The 12,438-nt window shown below is 41.5% G+C and overlaps 1 protein-coding gene across 1 annotated transcript in view; it reads right to left on the reverse strand.

Moving 5' to 3' along the window:
- The window catches only part of LOC126162437 (uncharacterized), an 89,230-nt gene that overhangs the window by 12,564 nt on the left and 64,228 nt on the right, over positions 1-12,438 (reverse strand). Inside the window, exon 6 of the mRNA XM_049918946.1 lies at positions 7,615-7,841. Coding sequence (XP_049774903.1) covers positions 7,615-7,841 — 227 coding nt within the window. The remainder of the gene's footprint in view (positions 1-7,614; positions 7,842-12,438) is intronic.

The following is a 12,438-nucleotide window of genomic DNA, read 5'->3' on the forward strand; positions in this document are numbered from 1 at the left end:
GTAATCATGTACATTTATTATCAAAAAGTCTTAAAACATGGTACTGGTCTACTACTTCCAGTTTTTGGGTTTTGAGGTATAGTTCTGGATAAGAATGGGCAGACCATATTCTACAAAAGCACATGATGCACTTCACATCCATTTGCAGGGTATAGCTGAAGATGCAGATTGGTAGGTGAGAAACAGTATCCATGGTTTTGTGCCCATTTTAATGACTGCTGTATAGCTGTCTGTAGTTTGTGTTCTGCTGTACACAATGATATGGAGCTACAATATTATGTTGGTGCACTTATGTCCCACTGAGTCTACTACGTCATTTATTATACTTAAAACTGATCCTTGTAAGACTCCATTTTCTTGCATGTATCAGGTACTTAGGGTTGAACCAACCCTGACTGTAAACAGTCTGAGAGAGAAAAAAAAATTGGGCCAAGGCTAGAAACATTACCCAAACAGCTAAGTTCATAAACTGTTTATGTGCTACACTGGTTAAAGTATATAACATAAGCAAAGTGACTCTATCCAAACCCCAGCGCTCAGGCAATTGTGGTGGACCTTGGACCATAGATCACAGGGGTGAGTGTCAAGCAGCGGAGATGTGTGTGGGCAAATAGATGTGCAACTGTTGTGTAACTGACTGCCCAGATGAACCAAGGGGCTATCAACAGTGTCTCCTCAATGACAGTTCAGAGAACATTACCGTGTATGGACCTCTGCAGCAGGCACCTGGTTCATTAACCAATGCTGAGTACTGTTCATCAGCAACGAAGTCTGGAATTTCCATGATAGTACTGCAACTGAATGTCCACTGAGTGGTGACACGTGGCCTTTTCAGATGAGTCACCTTTTATGCTCCATCAGACTGAAAGCAAACATTCTGCAACAATCGTCAGAAGGGTTCTAGCAGGAGAAGAGGACGTTATGGTCTGGAAAATGTTTCCATGGCATTCCCAGGGTGATCTTCGAATTCTAGATGGCACAATGGATCAATACATGTATTCATTTATCCTTAGGGACCAGGTCCACCCCTACATGTAGTTTGTTTTCCCTCAGCATGATGGCATCTACGGGCAGGACAATGCAATGTGTGTGCTTTGAGGAGCAGCAAGATGAGTTTACTATACTCCCTTGGTCACCAAACTCCCTGGATTTAAACCTAATCAAGAATCAATGGGGCCATCTTGATTGGGCTATTTGCACCATGGTTCCTCAACTGAAAAACCTAGCACAGCTGGCCACGGCACTAGAGTCATCATGCTCCACATCTCTGTTGGTACCTTCCAGAACTGCACTGGCTCTTTTTCTGCATGTCTTGCTGTGGTCCGCGCTGTGAAAGGTGGTTATTCCGTCTTTTGACAGGTGGTCACATACTGTCACTGCACAGTTAAGAATGTTACAGAATAAATTATAACTCTCTAGCATGCATAACGTTGTGTATTTATAACAGGAAGCAGAAGGCTGTTAAGTTTACCCCCTACCTATGGAAAAATCAATGTCTACCCCAGTGTCTGGCATATGTAAGTAATTGTGGCTATTTTCACTTGTCCCACCCTTCTCATCAGTTCAACTAGCAAACTGGACTGCCATGACTGAGCAGCACATGACACTATAAAATAAACAAAGCTCAGTTACAGTGATATAAATAAATAAATGGTTGGGATGTGACTTATTTAATAATTGCCAACTCCATGAAGTTAACACCTTGTAATAAATTATGATTTATCCATTAAATAAGATCCTTATAAATAAACCAAATATTGGACTAACAAAGTTCACTTAATGCTATAATTGCATCGCATAACTAAAATTCGAAGTTCCATCTGGCTAAATCACATAGTAACAAACACCAGTACATAACTACCTGAAATTCAAGAGTTTTATACAATGTTGAAATGTCAGTACTTTACTTGTATTCCAACTGAGTCAGGCCCACACAGTAGATTTCCACAAAATTATGGGTGTCAAAAGCTCTCCTCAAAAAATTTGGTATGCCCCTAGAAAGTAGGGTCCTTTTGCCGCACAGAAAGCAAATTCGAAAATTGCAACTCACTAACACATATTCTGCTTTGCAATTTGCTGAAAACAGTAGTGTTCAGCACAGTGGAATTTCAGAACTGAGTCCTGACTATTGTGAGCACTTTCTATGAATCTCATCACATCCTGATAGTGATGATTATCTAGCCAGTCAGAAAGTAAGACAAATTTTTTTCTGTTGCCTCAAATTCTTTGACCAAAGACGTGTAAAACAGAGGGGTCTACATGAACTGTCCACTAATATTTGTCTGCTAGTGGCAACCCCTCTATAGTCCAACAGTTGTGTTTTCTTTGAAGTGCAATATGGTCAATCATTCAAATATTACAATAATAAGTGCATACATACATTTACAGATGTGTATTACCACACTGATTATTTTGGCATCATATACAATGTTCTGGGTTTGGGTTGTTTGGGGAAGGAGACCAGACAGTGAGGTCATTGGTCTCATCGGATTAGGGAAGGACAGGGAAGGAAGTCGGCCGTGCCCTTTCAAAGGAACCATCCCGGCATTTGCCTGGAGCGATTTAGGGAAATCACAGAAAACCTAAATCAGGATGGCTGGACGCGGGATTGAACCGTCGTCCTCCTGAATGCGAGTCCAGTGTCTAACCACTGCGCTACCTCGCTCGGTACAATGTTCTACTTTTAATAAATTTAAATGACAACTTGTTTTCTCAGTTTTATTATGACACTGACTAATCTTAAATTACAGCCAATTTTGCTAATTGCCATTTTATAAAAGGTCAGATTTAACTGTAATAATCATCTTTGATCTAGATGGTATGGAAGTTATAGGATATATAGTATTACCCCACACTGTTCACTCACTGCAAGAACAGGCAGTTTCAGAGGTTAATCACCTTTGCACCATTACAGAGAATAGTAGAGCTGGTAGTTTTTCTTTGTAAAAATTAACTGCGAGCTTTAAGGTAGTACTTTTTTGTTGAAAGAAAACTGCTGTGCATAACCAATTGTGTAAAGGAAGTAAAAGTAAACCTACATTCTCAGTGCAGTTTAGTAGATCATACTGTGCCCCCCATAGTGAGTGGGACAATGTGCTTTGTGTACACTGTTCAGCCCATGAGCATGCCTCAAAGTCTTTGCATGGCAAGAAGGGTCGTCAAGCCAAACTAATTTCTTGAGGAAATGGCGTACAGCACAGCAATGTCATTTGAACATTAAACAGCTCCTGTCAGGAGAGACAAAGCATTCACAATCTGCCTTTTAGAAGAGCACTCGTATGGCCAGGTTCCAATGCTGATCTCAGGTGTACAGCCCCACAGGTTTAGCAGGCATGTGTATCAATCATGTTTTGGGTCAGTATAATATGAGGGTAGTTTGATAAGTCTAGTAAATTTCCATGAAAGAATGGAACATTTTTGTTGCACCATCATGATTGGGAAGCTTGATTATTCCCAAGATTGTATAAAATTTCAACAGTATATACCATACAGTTCATTGTTGACAGCCATCTGACTTTCAGTGGTTGACTGCTACTGAAAATGGAAAAAAACCAAGTTTCATGCCATTATTAAACATTTTAATTTGAAGGGTTGGAATGCCACACAAATCAAAACAGAATTGGATTAAGTTCATGTGGACTCTGCACCTTCACTGAAGCCTTTTTCTTTTGGATTAAACATTGACTTTCAAACACCGAAGACAAAGCAGAGTCTGGCTGTCCAGCTGAGGTCACTACAAAGGGCAGCACTGACAAAATCCATGCTATGGTAATGCAAGATTGCTGGGTAAAAATTTGTGAGATTGCTGGAACTCTAGGCACCTCAGTCAGTTGGTAAGCTGATGGCCACTGTTTTCTGGGATTCCAAAGGAATAATCCTCACGTGAAGAAAGGCAGGAACATAACTTGATTCTATTCTGCTTCAATGTTGGATCATGTGAAACTTGCATTGACTGACCAAGGTTGGCATACAAAAAAGTGCTCTTTCACCAAAATAATGCATCATGCCACACATCAGTGAGAGCAATGGCGAATGTGTCCCCACCCACCCTATTCACCAGACTTATCCTCTAATGATTCTCTCCTGTACCTAACTTGAAACTTTGGCTTGCTGGGAAGACATTTGCATCTACATCTACATCTACATCTACATCCATACTCCGCAAGCCACCTGACGGTGTGTGCCGGAGAGTACCTTGAGTACCTCTATCGGTTCTCCCTTCTATTCCAGTCTCGTATTGTTCGTGGAAAGAAGGATTGTCGGTATGCCTCTGTGTGGGCTCTAATCTCTCTGATTTTATCCTCATGGTCTCTTCACGAGATATACGTAGGAGGGAGCAACATACTGCTTGACTCTTCAGTGAAGGTATGTTCTCGAAACTTTGACAAAAGCCCGTACCGAGCTACTGAGCGTCTCTCCTGCAGAGTCTTCCACTGGAGTTTATCTATCATCTCCGTAACGCTTTCGCGATTACTAAATGATCCTGTAATGAAGCGCACTGCTCTCCGTTGGATCTTATCTATATCTTCTATCAACCCTATCTGGTACGGATCCCACACTGCTGAGCAGTATTCAAGCAGTGGGCGAACAAGCGTACTGTAACCTACTTCCTTTGTTTTCGGATTGCATTTCCTTAGGATTCTTCCAATGAATCTCAGTCTGGCATCTGCTTTACCGACGATCAACATTATATGATCATTCCATTTTAAATCACTCCTAATGTGTACTCCCAGATAATTTATGGTATTAACTGCTTCCAGTTGCTGACCTGCTATTTTGTAGCTAAATGATAAAGGATCTATCTTTCTGTGTATTCTCAGCACGTTACACTTGTCTACATTGAGATTCAATTGCCATTCTCTGCACCATGCGTCAATTCGCTGCAGATCCTCCTGCATTTCAGTACAATTTTCCATTGTTACAACCTCTCGATACACCACAGCATCATCTGCAAAAAGCCTCAGTGAACTTCCGATGTCATCCACCAGGTCATTTATGTATATTGTGAATAGCAACGGTCCTATGACACTCTCCTGCAGCACACCTGAAATCACTCTTACTTCGGAAGACTTCTCTCCATTGAGAATGACATGCTGCGTCCTGTTATCTAGGAACTCCTCAATCCAATCACACAATTGGTCTGATAGTCCATATGCTCTTACTTTCTTCATTAAACGACTGTGGGGAACTGTATCGAACGCCTTGCGGAAGTCACGAAACACGGCATCTACCTGTGAACCCGTATCTATGGCCCTCTGAGTCTCGTGGACAAATAGCGCGAGCTGGGTTTCACATGACCGTCTTTTTCGAAACCCATGCTGATTCCTACAGAGTAGATTTCTAGTCTCCAGATAAGTCATTATACTCGACCACAATACAAGTGAGGAAATGATAGTAGTTGCACCCCCCCCCCCCCCCAAAAAAAGAGACCATGTCAAAACATTTTTTCTTCTTTTTTACTATACTTACACATATCAGACACTTCTCAACACTGCTGAGGGTAATTTCGAGGCTGTGAAGTGTCAAGACAGAAATCTCCAGCCTTTTGGTGATTTGTCCATCTTTCAAGATGACAATACACAAACACCCTGCACTTACTTCGTGAACACTTTCCTCCACATGCTGGAATCGATGGAACGAAGTGGCCTGTGGCATATGCTGATGTAAGCCCAATTCACTATGCTCTAGACTAGTTCAAACTTGCAGGGAACCTCCTCAAACAGTGGCAGAGTTCAAGAGAGCCATTGTTGAAGAGTGAAACACATTGAACATGTATTGGCCACCAACTAGACAGCATGTCAAGGAGGATCCAAGCATGTTACAATTTTTGCAGTAAAGAAACTAAAGGAACACATTACTCAGTGTTACCCAGCAGCAGATGTTGAGTTCACAGATGTTCACTTTCGAACAGACTGACTATTTTTTTTTTTTTTTTTTTATTTCATGGTAAAGCTATATTTTTTCCATTTTTCATTTTTTTTAATTTTATTTTTTTAGTTCCATAAGGCTTATGATTTCACTCCTTTCTCCCCTTGAATATATGCCCACACACATTCACATACATGCAGGTGATGAATGACAGGTTGCGAATATTCTCCAAGCAGCCAAACATAACCGTTTTCAGTAAATAATCAGTTCAGTTGGACCAGGGGACTCCGTCCATTCCATGTGAACACTGCCCACACCATTATGGAGCCATCACCAGCTTGCACAGTGCCTCATTCACAACTTGGATCCATGGCTTCCTGGGGTCTGCACCACACTCTAACCCTACTATTAGCTCTTACCAACTGAAATTGGGACTAGTCTGACAAGGCCACAGTTTTACAGTCGTCTAGGGTCCAACTGATAAGGTCACGATCCCAGAAGAGGCACTGCAGGCGATGTTGTGCCGTTAGCAAAGGCTCTCACATCAATCATCTGCTGCCATTGCCCATTGCACCAACAGCTCAATGCAAACGCTGCTGCTCTCCGTCATTAAGTGAAGGCTATCGGCCACTGTGTTGTCCATGGTGAGAAGTAATGCCTGAAATTTGGTATTCTCAGCACACTGTTGACACTGTGGATCTGAATACTGAATTCTCTAATGATTTCCAAAATGGAATGTCCCATACGTCTAGCTCCTACCACCATTCCGCATTCAAAGCCTGTTAATTCTCATCGTGTGGCGATAATCACATCTGAAACCTTTCACATGAATCACTTGAGTACAAATGACAGCTACACCAATGCACTGCCCTCTTATACCTTATATACACAATCCTACCATCACCTGTATATGTGCATACCGCTATTCCATGACTTTTGTCACCTCAGTGTAAAAATGAATTACAGCTGAACTGAGATTTACACAACCGCAGTACAGGACAGAAAAATAATATTCATAGAGACTTAGCCTCCTTGCCTACAATTCAGAGCGGTATGTATTCTGGTGCAAATGTCTTCAGCAAGTTTCCACTGATACATAGCAACAAATTGAGAAACACTATAAATTTTGAATACGAGTAAAAAATTATATTATTAGCTACTCATTTTACAAATGATCACATTATATAGATTCTAGGTTTGCAGATTCCTGTTAGCTGCCTAACAATTAGCAAAGTTCATTGCAAACTGATCTATAGTCCTATGGTACATACATAACTGATTTTCTATGATAGACACTGAAGTGATCAATAATAAACTGAGCTAGCAAGCATAGACAAACAGCAGCTATTCTATGTATGTGAGGAAGCAATAATTTTATTCAAAGTGGGGGCACACTGTTTAATTTTGGTTTGTTAAATGTAGCCTGACTATGCACAAATACCTTACAACAATTTAATAACAGTCTAATAATTAACATAGGTGCTAATAGATGTTTCGGTTTGTAGAAGTATTCAACTTTTTACATATTCCGGAAGGTACTCCTCCACAGCGAGGTTCAAATAATGAATGAATCAATGAAAAGTAGTGAATTTATAACATCTATTTATTTGTGTATAGAAAACATAGGTTCTGACAAATTTTACAGCAAACCTTTACCTTTATCTCCAAAATATTTTTGAGAAAAGCAAAAGTTCTAAAATTATAGGCAAAGAGTAACTGGAATAGGTATATTGATTTATTCATTACCTGTAGCACTGCCGCCTTGAGTAACACATCTTTTTGTGGGCTTTTTCTGATTATGTCCGCTAATGAACTAATTTCCATCTTTCCATGCATTGCTGCCACAAGAGCTGAACTCAGGTTTCCCTCACAAGCCACAAATTCATCTTCCACCAACAACTTCTTAAAATATGGGATATTTATTGGTCTTAATATTGATTTTAGCTTTGGAGAAAGCCAGCTTTTTAAAATTTCTGGAACATCAGTGCAATATATGTTACAATCAATGAAAATATTCATCTGACATTAATGCAATAGTGAAAATATCTCATCAAACTTGTCAATAAAAAAGTAACCTTTCCGTCAAAATTGAACAATGGAAATTCCAGTCTGGAATATCAACCATGAAAGTAAAGGATAGATTGTACTTACCATAAAGATGACACATTAAGTTGCAGACAGGCATGTAAATGTTAGCTTTTGGCCACAGCCTTCATCAGAAAAAGAAAGTGAAACATACATACATTCATTTATACAAGCAAGCACACATGACCACCATTTCCAGCAGCTTGGACAAGAATGCAACTGTCACGTGGAATGGAGGCAGCAATTTGGAGGGGGTGGGGATGGGGGAGAGTAGTGTACAGATGGGGGGAGAGAAGAGCGTTGTCTGGCAGCGTGTGTAGAGATTAGACTGGCAACAGGTGCAGCGTTGGGAGATTGTGGGACAGTGAGTGGGAGAGGGAGGCAGGGAGCAGAAAAGAAATGGAGCAGGGAAAGATGAGTGGGAGCACTGGCAGAGGGTGGGAGTTGACAATAGGGAGGAGGTGACATGACAGAGGGGTGGAAACTGTGGGGACAGTATGTTACCGAAGGTTGAGGCCGGGATAATTTCAGGAGTGGAGAATGTGTTGTAAGGATAACTCCCATGTGCACAGTTCGGAAAAGCTGATGGTGCAGGGGAGGATCCAGATGGCTCTGGTAGTGAAGCAACCATTGAAATCAATCATGTTATGTTCAGCTGCATATTGTGCAACAGGGTGGTCTCCTTCGCTCTTGGCCATAGTTTGACAGTGGCCATTAACCCAGGTGGACAGCTGGTCTGCAGTCATACTAATATCTGATCTGCTAGTGAGTGCAACATACAATCCTCTTACATACTGCAAGTGAATTATTACTGCGACAATATACTGAACATTAGAAATGATATAATAAGATATTAACCTGTCATTCACACTACAGTTTTTTGCCAGAATATATATTTCTACAGTACTTAAGTACAATGAGATTCAAATAGTTTACACATCATTAAAGCTAACCATTCCATTACTCACAACTGAACAATCCTCCTACAACTACTTCTCCACTGTGGAATAATAAGACATGCCATCAAGGAAAGAGCTCTCCTTTAAGGGGGGTTGGATGTCAAACGGCCCGATTTGGAGCAAGGGAGGCACCACAGGACATTTTACTTTCCACTGTCTATACTTTTACAAATAAATTAATAAAATTTTGTCAGTGTGACCAGGAAAGATTCAGGGATTCACACTCATACATGTGAAGTGTCATCATTTTTTCACTTACTATTTGGCTGGATTTGTTGCTATAGGTACACTTTTCTTCATAAGTAAGAGAGATTCTTCGATGAATTTTGCACAGCATACAAACCATACTTACAAGTGTACGAAACTCAAGAATTTTCCAAATCTATTAAAAACTGTGGTAAAAATTGGGATAATTAACTATAAAATTTGAGGTTTTTCTGAACATGAAGTTTAAAATGTAACAGCTCAGTCATTTTTTCATAAATTAAATAAATTCTAGAGTTTCATACACCTGTAAGTATGGTTTGTATGCTGTGCAAAATTCATCGAAGAATCTCTCTTACTTATGAAGAAAAATGTAGCTATAGCAACAAATGCAGCCAACAGTAAGTGAAAAAAAATGATGAAATTTCACAAGTAAAAAAAATTATTTTATTATGTTTTTGCACTTCCACTGCTACGAATGTTAATCCTGACTCCTTCCTGGTCATGCTGACCAAGTTTTATGAATTTCTTTGTAAAAGTGTTGACAGTGGAAATTAAAATGTTCTGTGGTGCCTCTTCTGCTGCAAGCCAGCCCATTTGATGTTCTACCCCCCTTAAATCATCAACCGTCTATCAAATATCGTATCAGGATAATCATCAATTAGTCAACTCAAAATTTTATTTCTATTCAAAATTTTAATAATGGCAGGAATTCTAAAAGCCAGCTTACACAGTAGTCTAAATTCAATACTGACATTTACAATTTGGCCTACTGGAATCAATAATTTAAACAATGGAAAATTCAGGACAGAATAACAACAGTATTATGAAAAGGATAGATTGCTACATACCATGTAGAGAAGATGCTGAGTTGCAGACAGGCACAACATACAGACTGCTAAACATGCAAGCTTTTGGCCATAAGACCTCCTCCTAAATTACACAAAAACACACACACACACACACACACACACACACACACACATACACACACACATTCACATAAGCACAACACACACACACATGAATATTGTCTCTGGTCACTGAGTAAAGGCTGTGATGCAAGCAACTGTACATGTTGGGAGAAGCAATCTGCATGGTGGAGGTAAGGAGGAACCTGAGGCGAGGTTGGGGAGAGATACTGGGGTAGGGGGTTGGTGGGGATGGTAAAGTGTTGCTCGTGAAAGCATGTTAGGAGCTAGACCAGAGGGGAGGGGGGGGGGGTTACAGGAGCAGAGTCAGAACGAAGAGAAGTAGAGGAGGGGAAGAAGACTGCAGGGGCATCGGTGGAATTAGACTGTATTGCAGTGAGACTTCTCACCTGAACAATTCAGAAAAGCCAGTGCTGGAATGAAGAATCCAGATGGCAGAGGCGTGAAGCAGTCACTGAAGTGAAGAACATTACATTGGGCAGCATGCTTAACAAGTGGGTGGTCCAGCTGTCTCCTGGCCACAATTTCTCGGTAGCCATTCATGCAGCAAACTTATTGGTTATCATGCCCACATACAATGCAGCACATAAATTGCAGCTTAGTAGAGCATTCCTCATTCCAGGGCATAGTGAGAGGTAGTCTAAGCCCTGGTACAGAATGTGATCCAGTTGCCGCAGTCCTGGGGGGTGTAAAGTCATAAGTAGAATGCTCCTTTGTACCCGTATGGTGGGACTCTCGTGGGTGGTGTGTGGCTGGAGAGATAAGGCAATGGAGATCTGTTTCTGGAAGGTCAGTGGGTTAATTTCAGTCTATGAAAGCCTTAGTGAGATGTTTAGTATATTTGGAGATGGAGAGGGACTGCTCATCTCTACAGATGTGATTGCCATGGGTAGCTAAGCTGTATGGAAGGGACTTCTTGATATTGAATGGGTGGTAGCTGTCAAAGTGGAGGTATCTCTGGTGGTTGGTAGGCTTAATATGGATGGAAGTACTCCTGTAGCCATCTTTGAGGTGGAGGTGAACAATGAGGAAGGTGGTTGTTGGTTTGAGGAGGACCAGGTGAAGCAAAAGTCAGAGAAGGTGTTGAAATTCTGGAAAAAAGTGGATAGGGTGTCCTCACTCTCGATCCAGACCACGAAGATGTCATCACTGAATTTGAAGCAGGGGAGGCATTTGGGATTCTGGGCATAGAATGGTGCCATGCGAGTGCCTATTGCTGTACCATGGATTTGTTTGTAGGTGATGCCTTCAAAGTGAAGTGAGTGAGGTTATAGTTGGTCATGGTGACCAGGAAGGAGTTTGCAGATTTGTAATCCAATGTGCATTGGGAAAGGCAGTATTCAACACTGGCAAGGACCTGGGCATCATGGATGTTATGTAAAGGGAGATGGCATCAATGATGACAAACAGTGCATCGTGTGGCGAAGGAACAGGAACTGTGGAGGAAATGGTTGATGTCTTTTTTTATAGGAGGATAGGCTATGGGTAATATGATGAAGGTGTTGGTTTACGAGAGCAGAAATCTCTCAGTGGGGGGCACAGTAACTGGCCACAATGGGGTATCTTGGTTGTCTGGGTTGCTGGTCTTCAGGAAGCATGTAGAAGGTAGGGATGTAGGGAGTGGTAGGGGGGAAAGGGGGGTTATGGAGGGGGGAATGGAGTTAGTTAAGAGTTAGAGGGGGGGAGGGAAGGAGGGATGGAGAGATAGAGATAGAGGGGGAGAGAGAGAGAGAGAGAGAGAGAGAGAGAGAGAGGTGCGGGGGGGGGGGGGGGGGAGGGAGAGGAAGATAAGCTGCTTAGGGGAGAGATTCTGTTCTGGGATGGGCCTAAGGATTTGAGGGGAGACTGGAGATCCTGCTGGATTTCTGGAAAGAGATCACTTGGCAGAGTTTGTATGTGGATGCTGGCAGTGCCCTTCCTCCAGGGAATCCCTGTGGTTCAAAAGCACAATGGTAGAGTCTTTGTCAGCAGGTAGGATTATAAGGTCAGGATCAGTTTTTAAGTGGTGTATTGTGGTTCTTTCTGCGGATGTAAGGTTAGCTTGCATGTTGAGAAATTCTGGGAATGACGGTGAGGCAAGGTTTGAGGTTAATGAATTCTGTAATGTTAACAGGGGATGGTTTCGAGGCAGTGATGGTGGATCACACTTGGGTGGAGGTGTGAAATGAGTCAGGCAGGGTTCAGTCTGATTGATAGTTGAGTCTGATTGATAGGGATGATGACAAAAATGTGTTTCTGCTGTAGGGACAGGGAGAAGGAGATAAGATCTTTAACACGTCCAGCATGATTGAACTTGGAAATGGGGAAAATGTATGGCCTTTGGAAATGACTGATACTTCTATGACACTAAGGCTATTGGAGGCAAGGTTCAGGACTGTGTTTCGGGTCTG

Source organism: Schistocerca cancellata, chromosome 2 (genome assembly GCF_023864275.1).
Source record: "Schistocerca cancellata isolate TAMUIC-IGC-003103 chromosome 2, iqSchCanc2.1, whole genome shotgun sequence".
NCBI lineage: Eukaryota > Metazoa > Arthropoda > Insecta > Orthoptera > Acrididae > Schistocerca > Schistocerca cancellata.